Source organism: Peromyscus eremicus, chromosome 22 (assembly GCF_949786415.1).
Source record: "Peromyscus eremicus chromosome 22, PerEre_H2_v1, whole genome shotgun sequence".
In the NCBI taxonomy this organism is placed as follows: Eukaryota; Metazoa; Chordata; class Mammalia; order Rodentia; family Cricetidae; genus Peromyscus; species Peromyscus eremicus.
Window position 1 is genome coordinate 19105844 of NC_081437.1, and position 24201 is coordinate 19130044.

Genomic DNA, 24201 nt, shown 5'->3' on the forward strand with positions numbered 1-24201 from the left:
GCATTATCATTGGTGGTAATAATGAAATATGGGCTTCCCCACCAATGTATTCTAATAACCTAGCAATTTATTAAAAGCACTGCTCTGTCATCATAAATATTAGAATTTAAATGGTTACCACTGCAACATTTATACACTTAGGAAATCTCTTATAATTTCCCTTAGACATTACTTGAGCAATGGTAAGCTAATTCTGACACACCATAGGAGAAATTAATCCTCACAAACCTGCTAAAATATCCTGTAGCATACAGGTTAACGAATACTGAGCCCAAGCACCACCCCAAGAGATGTCTCCTCTATTGAAGTCAGTTCCAACCAGAAGCAATAGCAGTCTTTCCAGCTGTGGCTCATTCACAATTTCACACAGATGAATAGTTGGCCTTGTTGCATTTGCAATGCGTGCTAGAACCTGAAACACATCATAAAATCACATACTTAAATAGTAGTTAAATTGGCCAGGCGGCGGTGGTGCACACCTTTAATCCCAGCATTCAGAGGCAGAGCCAGGCGGGTCTCTGTGAGTTCGAGGCCAGCCTGGTCTACAGATCAAGATCCAGGACAGGCACCAAAACTACACAGAGAAACCCTGTCTCGAAAAATAAAGGAAAAAAAAAAAAGAAAATACTAGCTAAATATAATAATAATAACAACAACAACAATAGAAACACTGACATGACAGTTTTCAAAGTAGATGATTTTTATCAAGTTATTTAAAATGAAATAAAACAAAGAAATATTGTGGAATAAATACTGTATTTGGTTTTGTTTTATATTTACTTATCTATTTTCAAGACGGGGTTTTTCTGTGTAGCCCTGGCTGTCCTGGAACTCATTCTGCAAATGAAGCTTCCCTGTTCTGCCAGCTGGGATTAAAGGCATGAACCACCAAACCCAGATATTGCATCTTGTTTTAAGTCTGGATGAATACTTACAAATAAATAATGAATGAATGAACTGCAGGAAAGGAATCATAGCATTCAAAGTCACCTAGTAATCTCATTTATGTTTACTTATTTCCTATATGAATTAATAGATTATCTACAATAGATTACAAAATTATCTACATTTCAAACCCTCAAATTTTGGTTTTGTTTTGTTTTGTTTTGTTTTTTTGGGTTTTTGGGCCAGGATTTCTTTGTGTAGTTTTGGCTATCCTAGAACTAGCTCTGTAGCTCAGGCTGGCCTCAAACTCACAGAGATCTGCCTGCCTCTTCCTCCAGAGTGCTGGAATGAAAGACAATACACTACTGTCCAGGCAAACCCTCAAGTTTTAACCAAACAAAAGACTGCATCTGATTTTCTCAGGAATTGGGGGGGAAAGTATTTTTGAAAAATCTTTCAAGGCACAATAAGATAAGGAAAATAAACAGAAAGCAAAAAAAATTGTTCTTTTTCTTCGTATCAACCAAAAACTGTATCATAACTGACTTACCTTACAGACAAACAGTAGGAGGTCCGCATGGCATGTGAAATCCATGGACAGGAGGAAGAGGACAAGCTTCTGCACAACTGAGATACAGCGCTCATGGGCCAGAGTAAATGGAAGAGGCTCTACCTCAGGGCTCTCTTTTGTTGTTGTAACTTCAGTGTCTAAATTAGAACGAGACCACTCTGCTGTCCGGCGCAAGCGAATCAAATCCTTAAAATGCTGCAGACAGAAATTGACATGATTTAGAGCAATGTTTATTTAATGGAAACCTCTCAGTATATACGCCTGTGAGATGAAAATATCCAACAGAAAATTTCTAATGCACAAAACTTTCATATAAATCATAAAGCTTCGAAGAAAAAATGGTGATGTTTTGTCTGAATCAGCTGTCTCTTCTGACACAGCCTCAACCCTAAGTGACCTTGAACCTCTGATCTTTCTGCATTTACCTCCCAGGTGTTAGGATTACAGGCGTTCTGAACCATCACACCTGCCTAAAAGTTGAAACTATTAACAGCTATCTATACTGACTGACATAAATCATCTCCTATTTAAAGTACATGATATGCAACAAAATTGCACAAAGGCCATAACATAGATTAAATCCAGTATTTAAAACAAATATTACCAAAACATACCACGAATAATTAATACAAACTGGATAGAAATAAAGTCACTTCAAAATATTGGATTCAAATTATTTCAAAATCTTGAAAAGTTTAAAGTTGAAAATCAATGTTACTTGTAAATTTGGACTAATGAAAATAAATTTAATGGCTATTTCTTGTTTTCTCTATTTTGAGACAATAGTCTTGCTTCTAGTCCAGGGTGGACTTAAACTTGTGATCCACCTACTTCAACCTACTAAATATTGAGAATATAGGCAAATGCCACCATGAGAAAAAAAACTTTTTAATTATATTAAAAAAAAATCACTGGAACTTAATTCTGATGTGGCAAAGACAGTTTTTGAGAGATGCACCACTGGATACAAAAAAGTTTTAATTCCAAATCTAAATCTCCCGAAAACATAACTGAAGGACGAAGAAATGTCAACAAGCACTTTCCATATTAACTGTCTTTAAAAGGATAAGGAGATGGTATTTATAACCCGTTTTATGATTCATGAAAATAGACAGAACCATCAATGTCAAACGACCAATTCCTAAGACTGCACAATAATCACTCTATCTCCAACTTACTCTCACGCCACTCTGAAGGTCTGTACTAAGCGGTGAAGTCTGCACTTCCTACATTAAAACTGAGTATTCTGATATTGAGTATTGACAAGAACAACATGTAATCATTATTGTAGTAACAACCATCATTACAGACACAATTACACAGCAAAGAAGAGATCTTACCTTGGAGGTCGCCTGCTTTAGTTTTGCTTGCTCTACCAGAAGTTTATATGATGAGCCTTTGTTACTCTGTATTTTTTCTTTTTCCATCTGTTCCACCAAAGCCTTCTGTTTTGCCTTTAGTAGGTTAAGTTGCTTAAAATACAAATCAACAACTTAATCTTAAAAATATCAATGTTAAGAACAAAATGTAAATAATTATACTTCTTACAGAATTCACACTTCAAATAAATAACTAACCCTCTGAATAACCTAGTAATAAAACTTAAATGATTTTTTTTAAAGAAAAACATTGTTTCTCCATTCATCACTAAATATTAATAAGTTCCTTACCCATGGGAGAAAGGAGGTAATTAGAAAACTTTCTTATAGAAGCTGATTTTTTTCAATACTGGAAAATAATTATTTATTTTAAGTACATAGAGAAAATATTTTTTATTGCTGAAGAATTCTTAGCTTGAATTTAATGAGAATTTCACTTCATAGTAGTAAATATTATGAATACGTCTGAGTATGTCTCTCTTACTGTTCAATAGCCTCTTCAAATATTCTTTATTTGTGTGTGTTCCCATGTGTGTGCAGCACACACGTAGATGTCAGAGTACAATGCTGTAGAGTCTGGTCTCCCCCGTGAACTAAAGTCATCCTGCTTTTGCAGGAAGTGCTTTTACCCCTATGCCTTTTCACTGGCCCTACAATGTTTTCCACTTAAATACAGATTCAATGATGGTTTTAAGAAATAACAGGGATCTCCGGGCGGCGGTGGCGCACGCCTTTAATCCCAGCACCTGGGAGGCAGAGGCAGGCGGATCTCTGTGAGTTCGAGGCCAGCCTGGGCTATAGAGCAAGTTCCAGGAAAGGCTCCAAAACTACACAGAGAACCCCTGTCTCAAAAAACAAACAAAACAAAAAAAGAAAACAAAAAAATAACAAGGATCTTTTTAAACAGTTTACTCAACTTCCTTTAATGAAGACATTCTTCAAAACTGCAGCTTATCACATATATTAAGTGATGAAATATAATCATATTTTAAACATTCTCCTGTATTCATGTGTTCAACTGTGACAGCCAATTCTGATTCTCTAACTACAATTCATCTGACTGCTAGACCATCTCCTTTACCCCTAAACCACAGCCCACAGTCTGTAGGAAAAACAAACAGAGAGAGAGAGAGAGAGAGAGAGAGAGAGAGAGAGAAAGAGAAAGAGAAACACTTTCTACTTGTAACAATTTTATGTGTTGACCAGCTTCCCCATTTATCCATCCACTATGCAGAAAGTTATTTTAAATGAAAATACGCTTAGAAAAACATGGGGGGAGAGAGGGGGGGGGAGAGAGAGAGAGAGAGAGAGAGAGAAGAGAAGAGAAGAGAAGAGAAGAGAAGAGAAGAGAAGAGAAGAGAAGGGAAGGGAAGGGGAGAGGAGGGGAGAGGAAGGGAGGGGAGGGGAAGGGAGGAGAGAGAGAGAGAACATGCCAAGAATGAAAGGAAAAAGTCAGGAACTTAGGACAAAATATAACATTACATTATTTAAAAAAATGAACTGAATAATTCTAAACTAATTACAATTAATAGTTTCAGAAAATGACCCCAAAAGGTTATAGACTAACATATGTAATAATTATAACAAAAAAGAAAACAGAATTTTAAATTACAACTTCAATTCTTAAAGAAATACATATTGTTTCCAAACTATTTGTGACTAACATGGCAACTGCTGTCCCATCACCATAAATACTTAAAGAGTTTATTTCCCACAAAGAGCATCCCCTGACAAATCACAGCACAACCATCAACATAGCTACAGCTATAAGTGTTTTGTTTACACACACACACACACACACACACACGTATATATTATATATATATATATGTATGTGCATCACATGTATGCTTGGGGCAGTTAGATGTCAGAAGAGGGTGCTGGATGTTTAGGAACTGGAGTTATATATGGATTTGAAATATCATGAGAGTGTGTCAATCAAACCAAGATCCTCTGCAAAAACAGCAAGGACTCTTCTTAATTTCTGAACCATGCATGAGTCCAGGCCCAGACACAGCTTGTTTTACTTACTTACTTACTTGTTTGTTTGTTTGTTCATTCGTTTGTTCATTCATTCATTCATTCATTCATTCATTCATTCATTCATTTTTAGGAGAGATAGGATTACAGGGCTAGAGAGATGACTTGGCAGGTTAAAAATCACATGTTGTTCTTCCAGAAAACCCAAAGTCAGATCCCAGAACCCACACCAGGTGGTTTATAAACTCCACCTCTAGGGAATCAAACACTGTCTTTCTGGTCTCTGTAGACACCTGTATTTACCAGGCATACATTCACAAAGACAGACAGACAGACAGACAGACAGACACACACACACACACACACACACACACACACACACACACACACACAAATAAAAGTAAAATAAAGCTTTTTTAAAAAAAATTAGTAAATGGCTGGAGAGATGGCTCAGTGGTTAAGATCACTCACTGCTCTTCTAGAGGACCCAAGTTCAGTTCCCAGAACGCACAGGCTATTCACAATCAAGTTCCAAAGGATTAAATGCCTTCTTCTTGCCTCAAAGGCACATATGCAGTCAGTAACACAAAAAAGAACACAATACAGTACACTCTGACTCACAATCAAGGATACAGTTTATACTTTGAGAGAACTAACCTTCTCGGGGAGAAAGGAAAAGACACATTTTCTTTTTGGAAATCAAACTCAGCACCTAGATTATCGCATACATATAAGTCTACTACTGAACCACACCAAGAATGAGACCATTTTTCAAAAATTATAACTACCTGCTGATTTCAAACAAGGTGACACCTCTATAAACTCAATTCTTCAGATAAAAATGACATGATAAATAATGTTTACATAGTGATTCAGGAGAAATGGTTATGAGATATCCTACACCAGAACTACATTCTAATACATGACTACCTATGAAAGCGAAGTGTGGAGGTACAAGTGAACACAAAAGGAGAAGAGATGGAGAGAGAGAGAGAGAGAGAGTGTGTGTGTGTGTGTGTGTGTGTGTGTGTGTGTGTGTTTGTGCTTTCTCTTTATATTGCACAAAGCAACAACGGGAAAATGAATCTTTAAAAACTACAGGGTTAGGCGGCCAGTGGTGGTGCATACCTTCAATTCTAGCACTGGGGACACAGAGCCAGGCAGATCTCTGTGAGTTCAAGGCCAGCCTGATCTAAGAGCAAGTTCCAGGACAGGCACCAAAACGATACTAGGAAACCCTGTCTCAAAAAACAAAAAACAAAAACCAGGAAAAACAAAACAAAAAAAGAAAACAAAAAACAAAAAAAACTATAGGATTAATCATCAGGAGAATGGTTAAATGGGTTTCAGAACAAAGAATATAATCGTAGTTAGCAATAAAAAATAAAAGTACTATGAGTGGAACAATGGCACAACAGTTTGCTGCTCTCTCATGCATAGGACCTGAGTTCAGTTCCCAGCACCCACATGACAGCTCACACCCATGTGTAATTCCAGTTCTAGGAGACTGGATACCCTGTTCTGGCCTGCCTCCTCAGTTACCAGACACACACATTCAGGCAGAACACTCATGCACATAGAAAGTAACAATAAGTAAAATCTATAAGGCAAAGTACTGATATACTTAATATAGAACACAACTCTGAGGAAAAGTGGCTAGACATGAAAGGAAACACACTACACACCTGCCTGCCAATATTTTATTGAATTAGTACACACAATAAACCACACAAAGTAAAAGAACAAAATACAACACGACCGAAAAAAACACACAAATTAATGACGAGAAGACTGTGAACACTCTGGGAACCCCAGTGGCATGGGCATGCTATTCCAGCTCAGTGACCAAAGCAGGCCTCTTTGAGAAAGTGATAATGTACTAATGTCAGAAAAATATGTCTGTTTATCCAAGCAAAAGACGAAAAATACGCACTTAGAATTTTTAAAAAAAGAAAGAAAGAAGCACATGCAGAAATCCTGGATGAGAAAGAGGGCAGGTGGTCCCACAAACTTAAATTCAATAAATTAAAATCTAAAAGGTAGAGTGGCAGCTGACAAACAACTTCAATCCAAAGGTCAACTGGAAGCCACTAGGAAAGTGTTACTGGGTTTGTACGGAAAAAAAAAAAAACAGGGTAAATGGCAGCACGGAAAGACAGCCAGAGTAAAGAAGAAAAAAGTCAAGAAACCCTATGAAGAGGCAAACAAAACCCTTGAAGAGTAGTAACAGAGAACCATAAAGTTTAAAGAATACCAAAACTAAGTAAAGTAGACCTTTTTCCATTTTACATATAAGGTTGTCAAAGTGTTAAACCAACACCCTGGCAGCATGCTCCACACTTGTCTAAGATCAATGATCCCTAATGACAGTCTCAAAATAAAACAAAGTTACTGACCATTACCTGCTTATGATGAACCAGCTGCTTTCTGATTTTCCTGGAATATAATCTATCGAGGCTACTGCCTCCCTTGGATGATCTATTTAAGCTCTGAGTGTGCAGATTATTGTTGATGAAACTCCACTGATTACCTGGAAAGAAAATCTTTTATTAATAATCCTGTTAAATATGACTTTAAAGTAACTTCTATACCCAGAAAACAAAAACATAACAATATATCAACCAAAACAAAGCTTTTGAAAGTAAGACAGCTCTCTGGAGGTTAAACAAATGACTGACAACAGAGATCTGTATCCAATCTCTTCTTGAGCATCCCAGACACTTTCTGTTACAATGCTTAAGATTCATTTTGACAGCACTCGGAAGGCAGAGGCAGGCAGATCTATGTGAGTTCAAGGCCATCTTGAACTAAAAGGTGAGTTCCAGGACAGACAGAGCTACACAGAGAAACTCTGTCTTGAAAAAACAAACAAACAAAAAGATTGATTTTTTTTTTCATCTTGCAATGGGATTTATTAAAAAACAAAGAAGTGCCGGGCGGTGGTGGCGCACACCTTTAATCCCAGCACTTGGGAGGCAGAGCCAAGCGGATCTCTGTGAGTTCGAGGCCAGCCTGGACTACCAAGTAAGTTCTAGGAAAGGCGCAAAGCTACACAGAGAAACCCTGTCTCGAAAAAACAAAAAACAAAAAAAAACAAAGAAGTATCACATTAGTGAGCTCACAAAGAGAATAGGGAATCCGTGGCTGATATGTAGAACTGAATTGTATTGCAAAACAAAAATTAAAAAAAAAGAAAAAAAAGAAAAAAAAATCCCAGAAAAAGATTGATTTTGAACAACATAGCTTTGATGTGTTCTAAACAAGAAATAATGATAACAATAAAAGGTTTTGTACAAGCACTAGAAATAGCTAATTGGATTAATGACTGCCAAGATGGGTTTAATTATTCAAAAGGCAGGCTGCACAACTACATTTACTTTTGTGTTTTGGAACATGTCCACACTATTCTGCATTGCTCTTTCCTTCAATATGGTCTAAAACCACACTTTCCTCTCCTCTGATCTTGTTGTTATTTTCAGACAGGATCTCACTATGTATATAGCTCTGGTTGGCTTTGAACTCAGAGACCCCAATGTTTCTGTCTCCCAATAGCTGGAATTAAAGGTATATTCTATCATGCAGAGTACCTCTTCTGATTCATTGATGCATAACTTTAAAATATTTTCCTATTTCTGCCACTCACTAATCAAGTTTTAGTTCAAAATCTTCAAGCCCTGAAAATGTCCTCCCACCATGCCTTCTCTCTAATACTAAACAATAAAAGTGAAAATTAAAGACTTCACAACACAATTTACTGTGTCCAACTTTAAATTATAGTTATATTTAACTTAATGCTATTGTTTACCCCTTTGTCCTATAACTGAAGAAATGGATTCACATACACATTTTTTTACACCAACATAAATTCCTTGCATCTGAGAATTCTTTCACTTTCTCATAGAACTTACATGAGTTATATTTGTTGTATTTACACATGAGGTTCAGCTGCCTCAAATTTTTTATAAAATCATTGTTAATTATAATAAATGCAAGAATTCACTTGATCTTGGATGTTTGATTTTCCCTTAATTTATAAATTGTTTTGTGCTCCAAGCCTACTAAAAAATAAGTAGTAATAATAATCTTAGGAATTTACAAATCTAAGCATAAAGGACAATTATAGCTAATTAAAAGAACTGAACTGAAATAAACAGCGGTTAAGAAAAACGGCAGACTATATTAAAATAAAATTTTAATTGGGGGAAAATGGAAAGGAGAAATGGAGTAATTAGAATACAATCTCTCCAGACGTTGCACACCATAAATCCCAGCACTCAGGGAGCAGAGGCAGGCAGATCTCTGGGAGTTCAAGGTCAGTCTAGTCTACCAAAAAAGCCAGGGCTACTACACACAGAAACAGTGTGTGTGTGTGTGTGTTTGTGTGTGTGTGTGTGTGTGTGTGTATGTGTGTGTGTGTGTGTGTGAAACATAACCACAAATATAAACAAAAATATTAAAAATCCTCCAAAAATTGCCTTGCCTTAAACTCACTTCTACTTAGCTTATTATATAGTAATACATTTTTTAGGTTATTATATAGTAACAAAATATGGGGTAGGATGAAATCTATGGATGTACTGACTAATTAGAATTCACATCCAGACAAAGGAGTTTGTCCGCAAATGTAAATTCTATCTTTCAGCAGATTCCTAAAGAAAATTAACTCATATTTTACATAAATTACATACATCTGGTATCTCCAGGCCAATAGCCAGATCAGGAACAAATGCGGAGTCACTGAATTTCCCCACCAACACATTATTATAAACTTGTGATACCTGTCAGAAACCTCTCCCTGTCTTTACCATTCAAAGGTTTCTTTGCAGCTGCTGCTTCATCTTCAACGGTGGCCACATAATCCAGTAACCTGGACACCAGCATAACAACCCAACTGATCATGGGAATATCTAGGACTCCTACAAAGAAATGAGAGTGGGATATTCAAGTAAATGGGAGTCCAAAGGAGAACTGAGAAAACATCTTACAAATAAGGAACATACTGTTTCATGACCAACACCAAAATAATACAATATAACTTAGAACTAGATATTCATGGTCACAACTGAGTAGAAAAATTAATCTCATAAAGGACAGGATACAAAGCAAGGTATACGACATATAGGAAACTAAAATGAAATGTGCACCTCACCTTATAATTCATAGTACCAAATTATATTCTATACCACATTTCATGCTCAAATGAGACCTATCATTGGCCAGAAGAATGTGCATTAATGTTTAAACACACAAGGAGATTTGGTATGATTTTTGTTATGATAGTGTAGAAAAAAAAATTTCAAAGTTTATTATTTCGAAGGCAGAGGCAGGTATAACTGTTATTTCAAGACAGCATGGTCTATATAATTCCAGAACAGCCAGATCTATATAGCAAAATCTGGTATATATATAAAAGAAACCAAACAAACAAACAAAATAAACCCAGCTGTGATGGTGCACAACTTTAATCCCAGCTAGCTCTCAAGAGGCAGAGGAAGAAGGATCCCTGAATTCAAGTCTATCCTGGTCTACATATCAAGGTTCAGGCCAGACAGGGCAACAAAGTCTGCCTCAAAAAACAATAAATGAATGAATGCATAAAATAAACAAAATAACACGCATGCGCGCACACACACACACACATACACATACACACACACACACACACACGATAAATGAATACACTAACAAAAAAAAAATCCAAATTTACAACTTGAATAATAAGCTGAAAAGAACTATATGGGCTGGGTAGTGGTGGCATACACCTTTAATCCCAGCACTTGGGAGGCAAGGGGCAAGCAGATCTCTGTTAGTTCTAAGCCAGCCTAGTCTACAGAAGGAGTTCCAGGACAGCCAGGACTATAATACGGAGAAACCCCCCCCCCCCGGGGGGGGGGGACGACACTATATGGCAGTGAATCACAAGAAAGCTATTCATTCCAAAAAGGCTACATCACAAAAAATAAAATGTGTACAATGACTATTAAAACAATACATAAGAAATATTTTCGGTAAGCCTTTTTAATATCTTCATCTATAGCTCCTTTTTCAATTCCCAAAATGCAATAATAGTCTTTCCCCATTTCAAATGCCTTGAAATGAACTTAGATTTCCCTTTGTAAAAGAAAAGAGTGTCACCAGTCTTAGCAAGACAATGATTCTGGGAAAATAAAGCAAACAGTGAGTCAGCTCAGCTCAGAATATGGACAGAATAGACGCTCCTGCTCCTCATGGGTCATGTTGCTACTAGTTGTTACACATATAAATATCTTACTTTTTCATGTATATAGATTGTGTTTCTTAGGTGTTTTAATTTTTCAAATATATTTACATTTAAAAAAATATTTTGTACAAACAGTACTATTAGTAACTATACATACTAAAGACAGTCACTTTATAGAATACCTTCTGTCCTTCTGTGCATGGTCAACTCTGGCTGAAGAGGTGACAATAAATTATCCAAGAGATTAAGTAAGCTTTCCAGTACTCCACTGTTACTAAGTGATCGCTGACCAATGCAGGAAAGTAACATAAAGACCCTAAGAACAGATACAAAGAAAATGAACAGTGGGATTTACATTTGATTATAAAAAGTGTTTGCTTCTTAAAACCCATCATATTTTAGGGTTAGTAAAAAAGATTTCCATCAGAAGAAATGATATAAAATGAGTTTCTTTTCTAGTTATTCATTGTATTTCCTAATGCTACCCCTAAAAATTCAGATACGTAACTAAGAATAGACTCTATCAGAGCCTCAAAAATTGCATTTAATACACAAGGCATGGCATGATCATATAAAAAATACATACTCAGACTTATAAAATCCCATAGATTTATCCAGAAAAAATAAGGTGAACAAGCTGTACCATATATTATATTATGTAATATACATTAGAGTTCATGTCCTTCACTTAGTACTTCCAAAACCATGAGAAGACCTATTTTATATTTTCTCCATATTTACTATCCATGTAAACAAAATTTTACACTCTAACAATGTAGAAGTAAAAATCATTTACAATAAACACCACTAATATCTCCAACCTACCTATCTTGTGGAAAGATGAGAAGCTGCTCTGAATTATACAATTCCTGAAGAACGTTAGAAAGAAACTGGCCCCACCATCTCTCGCCACCACACAGCTGAACAAGGAGAAGGCCGGTATGCAAGCGTATCTTTGGGGTGCCACTGATGCACAAGTGTTTAAAGAGTTCTTCACAGGCCTGGGCATGAAAGGTACTCTGCAAAACTGCAGGAACAGAATGCCCTGTTACAAGAAAGAAACACACAAAACGACTTATCTAAGTGTATGGTGCTGCTTCAACACCAGTACACCTACATACACATCTTTTCCTCAGCAACCAGTAGACAACTGCATTCTATTTACTCTGTGACTATTTACTGCTTTTATAGAGAATTTACCTGCAAAATATTTAGCAGTAACACATGAGGTAACACATACATACATTGTGTTTGTTTCTGTGGTTAGGTTTATCAAATTGCCTTTGACGTGAATATGGGAGTAGGTATAAATGAGAAAAAGATCAGGTATCTTAAGAGGGAGTCTGTAAACATGAATGAGTGACTCACAAATAGTTCATGGCTAAAAAACACCACTACTGTATTAGGTCAGTATACTTTCACTATTCTACTTTTATGTAATGCTTAATACTTTGGCACTCACACGCTGATGTACAGTAATAAAACAAACCTAAGAAATTAATAAAAGTAATAAGAAACATTAGAATAAATAAAATGATGATGAAGTCAGTAGAAAGACACCCATTTACCATGTGGCAAGCCCTAACATGGCAACAACAACAAAAATCTTTAAGGAGAAAATAAATGAGTAAATCTACAAAAATTTCATAAATATATTAAACAGGATATCAAATTAAAATTTCTAGAAAGCAGAGTCTGGAAATAGAGGTCAGTGAAGAGCACATGCCTAGCATGTATGAACTATCGACTCAATCCCCAGCACTATACAATAATTTAAAAACCAACAAAACAAAACAAAAACTCAGAAAGTTAATACCATGTACCTAAAACATGCAACAGAGACATAATGAATTAGTCTCAATAAGTCACTGAGCAAATACAAACCATTGGAAGAGTGAAGGAGGCTGAGCAATGTGTCCAGTAAGTATCTGACAATGGTGCGTAACTGCTCTGTGGATGATGTCTGGATTAAGTCTTCTGGAATTGATGTTTCGCTCAATGTGTTCCGACTTGCACCTATGGCTACTCTGAGCCTCTGCACTGCATTATGAGCCAGATTTAGTTGAAGCTGTAGCTGAATACAATCTTGATAAGCAGAAAAAACTCTACTGTCTTCCTCAACTGCTTTGTCTGGTTTTCGCAAAAAGTACTGTGCATTGTTTGCACTGTTGAGAGGAGGAAGGTCAATACTCTGCAAAAGAGCTTCCAGACGATGACAGGCTAAGTTATATCTATGAGTAAAAATAAATTAAGTCATTCCTTCAGTCTTCTTCTGTATCTACACACTAAAAAGCACATCTCTTAAAATATATTAAAGAACAACTACTATGAAGAATTATTGTTGGGCCAGGTACTGTGGAGAACACCTTTAATCCCCCTACCCTAGAGGCAAAGGGGTGCAGCAATCTGTGGCTGGAGGACAGCCTGGTCCACACAGTCACTTCTCGGTCCCCCAGAGCTACAAATAGAGACCCTATCTTAAAGAAAACAAAACACCAAAACTACTGTTGACAATAATATCAATTAGCTAACAATATTCTCATGTTTTCAACCCTGTTGTAATGGACACATGCTTATCCATCCTCCCTTTGCTCCTTTCTATGTAGGTACCAAAATAATTTAAAAATATACGAGCAATTTCCCACTAACCTGCACTGTATATCTTCTTGTAAAGCAACCATCATTGCTAAATGCTGGTCAATTTCTGGCTGGTTGGCAGATTCTCCTTCGCCTCTTAGAGGATCATGCATCAACTTCAGTTCACTTTCCCAAGGCAAGATATAGGTATGTCCATAGTAAAATCCCAATGGGATCTTTGCTCTGGCATTTGTGCTTCCATAACGTCCAATGACAGTTATCTGAAATGAAGAGTTGAAAATAAGCAAACACGTATGTGATACAATAAAAAAATCTGAGCTATATTGTGTTCCCCAAAATACATTGTGCACCTTAATAAACTTATCTGGGATCAGAGAACAGAGCAGCCACTAGATATAGAGGCCAGAAAATGGTGGCACACACGCCTTTAATCATATCTCTTGTGAGGCAGAGATCCATCCGGATCTCTGTGAGTTTAAAGCCACACTGGAAACAGCCAGGCATGGTGACTCATGCCTTTAATCCCAGGAAGTGATGGCAGAAAGCAGAAGGGTATATAAGGCGTGAGGACCAGGAACTAGAGCTGGTTAAGCTTTTAGGCTTTCGAAAAGCAGTTCAGCTGAGATTCATTTGGAGGAGGACTCAAAGGCTTCCAGTCTGAGGAAACAGGATCAGCTGAGGAACTGGTGAGGCGAGGAAGCTGTGGCTTGTTCTGCTTCTCTGATCTTCCAGCATTCACCCCAATACCTGGCTTCAGGTTTGTTTTTATTAATAAGAACTTTTAAGATTCATGCTACACTATATATTTGAAAAAATATAGATTTAATTCTTTAACCATACATATGTCAATGTATTACTAAGAAACATGGAAAATATACACATTTACTTTCTTGAAGTTCTTTACCTTCATGAATCTGCACACAGGTGGTGGTATTAAGTCATGAAGAATTAGTGAATGGGTGCTTATATCAGTTGCCACTACCAAACGCCTTCCATCCACTTCTTCTCCTAACGTCCATATGTCAATTGATAAGGAGGCCAAGTCTCCACAAGTGGGAATCAGTACATCCGTCAATAGTATAGGTCTTCCAAAATCCAAGGTCACAAATCTCCTGGCTCCTATGAAGGAAAAAAAAGCAAGTGACCCACCAAAAAAGGGATCAAATAACCAAATTATATACTCAAAAATAGAGTAAAGGATTCTCTTTAAAAAATTAAGTTATTAAAGTACAAATGGGTAAATAATAAAAACAGCTTTATCAATACTTATTCATAAATTCTCTAGTTGCTTAGTATGTCAAGGTACATGATTTGATCTCTTAACAAATATCTCCTAGAGTTTTGAAAGCCTGAGGTAAAAAAATTTAAGACTGTTAATTAGAAAGCAGTCAGCTACAAAGTGAATCTCATATTTATTTCAAACATTATAATTTAACAATTAAATCAATGAATGCATTAAAACGTACACCTAATAAAGTCCCAATCTGTCTTTTACTCATACATGGAACATTTTTTGTTTTAATTTCTCCACTAGACAGATTAGACATACCAAGATGTAATTTCATTTGTAAGAGTCTTGTTTAACTTCTGGAACAAGAGTCTAATATACTGGGTTTAATATGTAGTAAAGCATGGCTGAAATTACACAGTAACAGTACCAATAAAAAATATGAATCATAGGCTGGGCAGTGGTGGCACATGCCTTTAATCCCAGCACTTGGGAGGCAGAGGCAGGTGGATCTCAGAATTTGAGGTAGCCTGATCTACAAAGTGAGTTCCAGGAAACTACACAGAGAATCTCTGTCTCAAAAAGTGACTCGTCTATTAAAAAAAACAGCACATACTGCTCTTTCAGGAGCCATATTTGATTCCCAGCACCCACATCAGGCTGCTTGCTCACAACGAACTGTCTAACTCTGATTCCACAAAAATCCAACTCCTCCACCCTCTGTGTGCACCTAAACTCATGTGCACAAAGACAGACAAGACAGACAGCATGTAGGCAAACACACACACACACCATTCATACACTCAAGCAGACACATGTGTACGTACACAAATTAAAAAGAAAGCTTTAAAAAATTGCCTGAAGAAAGGCCTCCAAAAGATACAGACAATTCAAGTGGCTGCCCCAGAATGAATACAGCACGGTCTTTCTAGGTCTGCACCATATCAAAAAAGTTGAGAACAGATTTCTATTTCTGATCTTATACACAACAAAAATAAACCTCTTTACTGAAAAGGAAAAGCAAATTGTTATTACCACCATAATTCTTTTTCATTAAATTGGTATGAGGGGAAGTTTAGGATTCTATACTCTGCAAAGAAAAAAATGACTAAGATGTAGAAGAATAGTGCTGGTTTGACAGAACTATGTTAGAAGAAAACAAGGTAATTTACAATGGTTTCTGAAACAATAAATAAAAGTCTAGTTCACTTCCTCACAGACTCATAGGATGCAGTTGTGTCCATGTACAGTATGAACAACTGTATGCATACAGAGCAACAATTTTCCCTCTATGTTATCAGCAACAAAGCTCCGACCAATTAATAATTAAATGGGCAGAAAATACTAAGAGAAAGTTATAAGCTTTAAATTCTCTCTTTTTAAACAAATAAGATTCAATTGTTAATATAATGAAAAGCACAGATATATTATGTCCATTTTCCCCCTAAGGATATTAAAATTTTGCTGTTGCTTTAATATAGAACTTAAAGTTAGTAGAATTAGAAGGTAAAAAATAGCTAAGATTTATTTGTAAATATGCATACTCCCACACCAATTACAGATTTCTGAAATACTGTGTGACACAAATATAGATATAATGCTAGTTTCAAGACACTACCTTTCAGCCTTATTTCCAGTATAATGGTAACTGAGCAACTACAGTTCAAGCAGACTATTTGCATCATTCATATTTCAATAGGCAAGATTTAGATAGAATAATCTCACTTTTCCAATGTAATTAGCCAACCTATACAACTTCTGTGGCTCTTATTCTTGGTAGACTATACTTACTTAATAGCAAATGTGATTTGTTTGCAATAAGTCATAAAAGGGCCAACAGACTTAGGAAGGAAAAATAACTTTAGAAATGAAAGAATTACCTGAATGCATTCGCTCTATAATAATGGACTGGTGAGGTGGAGGCTGAAGAAAATGTGAGGCATGAGAAATTGCAAGGGCTAGACCCGAACCAAGTGGATTCTACAAAAGAAAACAATGTAAATGTACCGATACTACTCTTGCTCTAAAAAAACCGTCTAACCATAGCATTAAACTAACTAGTCTCATTTCCTGATACACATTTTGAAATATTTTATAAAAGAAAAATTCTTATCTATTGAAAACATCATTTACCATTCTAGACTTGTTGGAATTTTTGTTATGTGCAGCAAGATTCACTGCTGGGGGATCAATGACTGAGCCTGGAAAAAGCTGTGCAAGCTCGGCATTAATCACAACAGAGACTGCTTCGTTGGGTGGAGTGAGTGGTGGAGTCATAAAAAGTGGTGTTGTTTTTGGAGTAGGTGGAATAACATCAGACGGATGGATGAAAAATCCAGGGGCAGCCACTGGGTTGGAAGGCACAGAGTTGTGAACAGGACCTGCTGCTGATGCTGCTGATGCTGCTGCAGCTGCTGCAGCTGTTGTCTGGTGCAACTTGGCTTCCAGCTTTGCTTTCTGTAAAAGAAACAAAGGCAACACCTATAGAAGAATCCTGACTACCTAAGTTGTGAGGAACACTCTATGATTCCATATAATGAAGTTAGACAGATCAACTAGATCCTCGTTACATGAAGATGAAACTGGACTCAACAACACAGGAAGCACTGTCTCACGAGGACACGTCTGGAAATACTGTCTACAAATTTCCTGTATGTTAGGGAACTAGAAATGGAGCAAAAGATGAAAAGTAAGCAGAACAATTAAATGTAAATAATAAAACCAGGTTCTGCTAAAAACAAAATGAACCAAAAATAGATCAATGCTGACTAATCTAAGTTCTCAAGAGCAATTTGCAAAGTTTGCATTTAGTCAGCAATTAAAATCTATAAACCATATTATCATTATTGCTATACTTAGAATTGAATTAATATAATTGGTCTTTTTAATGTCCTATATTCTCTATTCCATGGAAATAGTAACTGGTAACTTTACAATGTTTCTCAAAGAGTTTTTAAACATAGAATTAACTTCAAGACTGAACAAAAAGTATTATTTTCTCTCAATCATGTATTAAATAAAATTCATTCATATAATTTTAATACATTTAAACATATCACAAAGACTTTACCTCAATTTTTTTGTTGCAAACGATTAGCTCAGATTGAATAATCTACTTCCTTTATGAAAATAATGGTCATTTTTACAGTACTTTTCAGCTTTTGAAGTTTAGAGACAGCATGAACAAAGAGCCAAATAGTCTCCAACCTGTTGCTGAAGCTTCAAAAGCTGCTGCTGTTTCTCTTGCAGCACCTGTAGCTGTTGCTCGGCTGAAGCCATTGCATGAGAGAGAGACTGCAAAGCTACCTGGGCTGCTGAACTCAGGGCTGTCGAGGCTTCCCCAACTGTCCCAGATGATAGTCCACCTACTGCAGGAGTAACCCCGAAGGAACTCACTGGCATAAGACAAGGAAAAAACAAACACAGACACCAGGATGAAGAAAAGGCTCACAGAAGTACATGGTTAAAGTACACAATTTGACATTAAAACTATATTCAGTATGTGACTTAAAAAAAAAAAAAAAAAAAAGGCTGAGATTTCATTCACTGTCAGGGCATTTGCCTAAAAGGCTCAGAGACCCGAGTTCAATCACCAGTATCACCATATACATACGAACACTGCAACTGATACTGATTATGAACACTGTTACTGATACTGATACTGATACTCAAGATCTAAGAGGGTCGTAGAACAAATCTCAAATCAAAAATTTGAGTCATTACTTTTCACAAGTATTTCTGGTATAGAAGAAATTTGCACATGATCAAAAACCAAAATAGTCTTATATAATATGAACATAAGAAAATTTAACAGTATCATTAGTTTTATTATACATTGACAACCCTAAGTCCTCAAAAAAGCTTTAATCCCATCACTTGGAGCAGGGCAACATAGTAAGATGCTGTATCAAAAAATAAAAAGAAAACCAGGTGGTGGTGGCACACTCCTTTAATCCCAGAACTCAGGAGGCAGAGGCAAGTGGATCTCTTTGAGTTTGAGGCCAGTCTGGTCTACAAAGTGAGTTCCAGGATACCAAAAAAAGAAAAAGTACCCAACAAGAATCATGTTAAATTTTGCCAGGGAGTGGTAACCAATGCCAAGTGAGTTCCAGGACACTTAGACCTGTTACACAAAGAAAACCTGTCTTGACAATCCAAAAAAAAAAAAAAAAAAGATAAAGAAAAAAGGATCGTGTTAAATTTTAAGGATATTAAAGAGAAGAAAGACGCTTAAATCCTCTTTTAAATAAAACATAGTTCTTCTCTTTTACGTGTAAATAAGTGTCTTATCTGCATGTATGACTGTGCACAATATGTTTGCCTGCCATACTGAGGTAATGGAGTCCCCAGAAGTAGACTTACAGGCAGTTTTATGACACCATGTGTGTATACTGGACTGAGCCTCGACCCTTTAGAAGAGCAACAACTGCTCTAAAATGCTAAGCCATCTCCCAGCCTTGATCTCCTTATTTTAACCTACAGACTAGACAGAGATAAGGACTGCAGAGAATATATACAAAGCCTTATTTTCTATCTCCAGATCACTGGAACATCAACTACACACAGTCAAATCCAGCCCAAAGTACTTACATTCTCCCCAGTAAAAGCAAAATTTCACCTTTTCAATGTAATTCAGCAGTACAGTATAAATGAACACTTTCTCCATTCAATATTTATAAAAATTGTTTTGAAAATTTTATGTAAAAGCTTAATTTCATAACTTATTCTAGCACATCAGTATAAAACAAAAGGTCAGTCTAACAAAGTACTAATATTTTAATATTTGTATTATTGCAGCCCTTTATTGAAAAGATCCACTGGGGAAGGGTAACTACTGTAATGACAGTACACTTTGTACACACCACTAAATGACACTCTTTTTTATTTTTTGGTTTTTTTCCAGTTTTTCTGTGTAGCTTAGGCAGTCCTGGAACTTCCTATGTGGACCAGGCTGGCACCAACTCAGAGATCCACCTGCCTCTGCCACCTGAGTGCTGGGATTAAAGGCATGGCATGCCCAGCACCTTAGTGAAACTCTTAATGAATTACCACACTTAGCAGATCATTAACTACATGAGGCAAATGTCATGACTTCAATCTTCAGTTGATTACACAATGACAAAGTAGCTAAGCTCACAGTGATAGAACTGGGTTTGGAACCCGAGCCAGTGTAATCATGTATCTTATCTGAACTAATTAAATCTTCAAAACAACTGAGTTAATTAAGCAGAATACTAGTTGCTAATGTATTATTATGTGTATGAGATACCATTATATTCCCATTTATAGATACTGAATCTAAAGTGAGGAAGTAGTACTCATTAGTCAATTCCTAAAAGTAGGGAAACTCAGGCAAAAGTTAGGTTTGTGAAAAATACAAATAGTACATGCAGAGACTACCTATATGAGGGGAAAAAGAAATAGTTCCACTGCTTGCTTTGCAAGACAGGATGAACCAGAGATACAAACAGCAGTTTTTCACACCTAATACTTTATCATTAAATTTTTTGAAGCTTTATTTTTATGTGTATGAGTATGTTGCCTAAATATGTACAAGTGTACCTACCACAAGAGTTCCTAGTGCCAATGAAAGCTAAAAGAGGGTGTCAGGTGTGCCAGGACTAAAGTTATAGATGGCTGTGCGTCATCATGTAGGTGCTGAAACCAAACATGGGTGTGCCTCTGCAGGAGCAACCAGTGCTCTTACCCCGAGCTATCTCAGCCACCCAAATACTTAAACATTTTTTAACCTCTTCAAAACATTACTAATTCAAACACAATTTTTCTTAAAAATTAAAAAAAGCATTCATACATAATCTTATGACGGGCTCCAAGAAAAGATCACCATTTCTAATTTTAAAAGTTTTCTATAAGCTTTATGAAATGACCACAGTGAAAAGAAACAAAGAAATCTTGACCTTACTAGAACCTCAATTTATATATATATGTATTTTAAATCTGAAGTGTCATCTTCACACTTTATAAACTAAACTTAGTGGTTATTTCTACAATGAAAAGGTACAAAGAAAATTTTGAAGGAAAACACACTAAAATGAACTGATAAATTCATTTAAAACTGTATCCTTTCTATAACCAACATTCAGGATTATAAACTGTGACTTTGCCTGTTGCTGGTATTTTTTTAATACTGTTGGTATTTTTTAATCTGCTTCTTTGACAGGACTAGGAACTTAATCCAAATTCTTGAGACACTTGGCATCTACCACTGAGCTATGGAGAGGTTAAAATGGCACTTGCTTAAATAAGGTACCCAGTAAATCTGTTCAAGAAACAATTCCAGTCCTCCTACGAAGGAAATACAGACTTAGGCCAAAATATATATATTCTTTTTTGTTGTTCTTTTGTTTTTGTTTTTCAAGACAGGGTTTCTCTGTGTAGCCCTGGCTGTCCTGGAACTCACTCTGTAAAACATGCTGGCCTCTAATTCACAGAGATCCATCTGCTTCTGAGATTAAAGGCGTGTGCAGCTGCCACCCAGTTAAAACACAAATATTTATTATAAAAATTTTGATTTTTCAAGCCAAAACAGAATTATAAACATACATTAATCCTAAAAATGTAAGGGGTACTAAGAGAAAAAAAAATGTAAATGGTAAGCATATGCACGACTTATAGACTTAACTGTTAATGTAGAAGCTGCTTATCTGATCAATACCAACACATACTTACCACATTCATACAGTGTTCATCACTGCAACACTTCCAAGACCTCACTAACACAGGCTCTTGTAAAGCCCAGTCTGGTTTCAGTATTCCAGTGATTAGAGGCAGGTAAAACCCAATCAAAACTACTGCTAACTTTAAGTATAATAAGCAACATAAGGATATCAAATTTATAAACAAAACTGGCTATCATCAAATAGCTGAAGACAGATATGGAAATATGTATCTACCTTACTCTTCTTTCTATTTTCAATCTGGTTGATAGTTCTCATAATAAAAAGTTCCTAGAAATGCATGCACATATAAAAATGAATGGACTTAAAGGAGTACTTTACTGAGTAAATCCATGAACTGACCTTGATACAACACAAAATGACTCATGGTATTCCCTCCAAACATCCCTCTCTCTCATACGTCTTCTACTCACCATGCAGAAGAGATCGAAACTTTATATATATAAGCTTATATTTAAATAGGTGCATATAATTTTTGTACATTACTACATAAAGAATGTAATAAAAGAAGGTATATACCAGTAAACGTACTTGCATCATCCCTTTCTATTCTGGTTCCATCACTAGTTGACACGCAAGTAAAGTGCAGGGGTTCAACCTCTAAAAGTCCAGTGAGAGATGTGAAACTTCCCTCAGCAGCTGTGCAACTGCTGACTTTTCCATTGCCTGGTGCAGAGAGAAAAAGCTCATAATGCACGGAGATAATCCATAAAAGGCATGAAGTAGCAATAATCATGACTACGACACCAACCTGAATTAGCATAAGATGTACAAACCTCACAAACTACTTAAAAAAGAGGCACATGAAGCAAATCTATAAACAAAGGCACTAGCATCCTTCATATAAAAGTAAAGCTGAGGCCGGGCGGTGGTGGCGCACGCCTTTAATCCCAGCACTCGGGAGGCAGAGCCAGGTGGATCTCTGTGAGTTCGAGGCCAGCCTGGGCTACCAAGTGAGTTCCAGGAAAGGCGCAAAGCTACACAGAGAAACCCTGTCTCGGGGGGGGAAAAAAAAAAAAAAAAAAAGTAAAGCTGAATAAAAGCAGGGATTCACGGTACTAAGACACGTAACACATGTGTGAAATCTCTTGAGCAGTAAAACTACAATGAAATAATTGCAACAACAACAAAAAAAAACGATTCACATTGGACTGTGAGTTGTTTTAAATTTTGAAAACTGCTTTTTTGTGTTTTTAATACTGGCATACTTCACTATAAAGGATCCTTAATCTGCACTTATGAAATATTCAAAATTCTGAAATTTCTGACCATTAACATAATGTACTCTGTTCATAGTTGCTTTTGTTTTTTGAAAAAACACAAAGAAATTAATATAGTAAGTCAAATGGTTTAATAGTTCATAGATATTATGTCTAAGCTCTTAAAAAAAAAACACTTTAGGATTCTGAAGACAAAATGGAATAGCTACAATAAGGAGAGATAATTTAAACTCAGTACCTAACATTTGGAAAGATAAATAAAATAATACAGAACTATATGTGTTTTATTCACTTAATAAAAGATGTCAGTACCTGAAAGAACATCCGATAAATCAATTTCATCTGACTGGACACCAATGCTGCTATTGTATACATTTTTACAAGAAGAGCCATTCATCTCCAAATCAAAAAGGACTGGATCAAATGGTGAGCTGTATAATCCGTATCTGAGAAATGAAATAATAAAGTAAACAATTTACTGCTTAGTCATTTAATTAAGAAATTACCTATTTTGTTTCAAAAGCAGTTTGACTAAAAAGGGCAACAAATTCACTGGACACCAGAGAAAACTACATTCCAATACACTCTCCAGAAAGTTGATAAAGATGACTCAAGTGAGCTGGCAGTCAACACAGCAAGACTGTTCTCTACAGTCCAAGGTAAGAGAGGGAGAAAACAAAAATTACCAAAAAAAAAAAAAAAAAAAAAAAAAAAAAAAAAAAATTAAGCACTCTCAGCTGGGCGGTGGTGGCGCAAGCCTTTAATCCCAGCACTCAGGAGGCAGAGCCAGAACTAACTCTGTGAGTTCAAGGCCAGCCTGATCTACAGAGCGAGATCCAGGACAGGCACCAAAACTACATAAAGAAACTCTGTCTCGAAAAAATTAAAAATTAAATTTTTTTTAAAAAAGCACTTTTCTCCCACTCCATCACTACAATGACAATAAATAAATATATAAATTAAACTGTAAGAAAATTTGCATCAACATCAGGATTTATAACTAAACTTATTAGAAAAGCAGTGCTCTAAATAAAGGAATACTCAACTTTAAAAGCTGAAAACCAGGTGCTAAAAGATGGATTAGTGGTTAAGAGCACTTGTTGCTGTTACAGAAGACCAGGGTTTGATTCCCAGTATCCACATGGTGGTTCACAACCATTCATAACTCTAAGTCCAGGTTATGTGCCACCCTCTTCTGACATCTACAGGAACCAGTTACACATACAGTGCACATGTGTGCATGCAGGCAAACACACACACACATATTAAAGAAAATCTAAAATTTTTCTTTAAAAGCTGAAGACCAGGAAAAACAGTAAATCCAAACTTCTGTTATTTAACTTCATTAAGATTTTTAAAAAGTAACAAGCAATTTACATAATTATACCTATAAAGTTTTACCATTAATATATTACATTACAT

At 36.1% G+C, this 24201-nt stretch overlaps 1 protein-coding gene across 5 annotated transcripts in view; it reads right to left on the reverse strand.

Annotated features, from left to right (window-relative positions):
* The window catches only part of Birc6 (baculoviral IAP repeat containing 6), a 183650-nt gene that overhangs the window by 93077 nt on the left and 66372 nt on the right, over positions 1-24201 (reverse strand). For 2 of the 5 annotated variants that reach the window (XR_009375738.1, XM_059248551.1), the window contains exons 21-35: positions 23092-23225; positions 22079-22225; positions 18069-18256; positions 16995-17318; positions 16742-16841; positions 14538-14752; positions 13685-13893; positions 12920-13266; positions 11861-12080; positions 11218-11351; positions 9594-9731; positions 7218-7345; positions 2797-2928; positions 1436-1651; positions 229-412 (exon numbers count right to left, since the gene is read on the reverse strand). Coding sequence is in view for 4 of the 5 variants with exons in the window: in XM_059248551.1 (XP_059104534.1) it covers positions 229-412; positions 1436-1651; positions 2797-2928; positions 7218-7345; positions 9594-9731; positions 11218-11351; positions 11861-12080; positions 12920-13266; positions 13685-13893; positions 14538-14752; positions 16742-16841; positions 16995-17318; positions 18069-18256; positions 22079-22225; positions 23092-23225 (2816 nt within the window). In the remaining variant the exon portion in view is untranslated. The remainder of the gene's footprint in view (positions 1-228; positions 413-1435; positions 1652-2796; positions 2929-7217; positions 7346-9593; positions 9732-11217; positions 11352-11860; positions 12081-12919; positions 13267-13684; positions 13894-14537; positions 14753-16741; positions 16842-16994; positions 17319-18068; positions 18257-22078; positions 22226-23091; positions 23226-24201) is intronic. The other 3 variants (XM_059248553.1, XM_059248552.1, XM_059248554.1) reach the window with 3 other exon arrangements.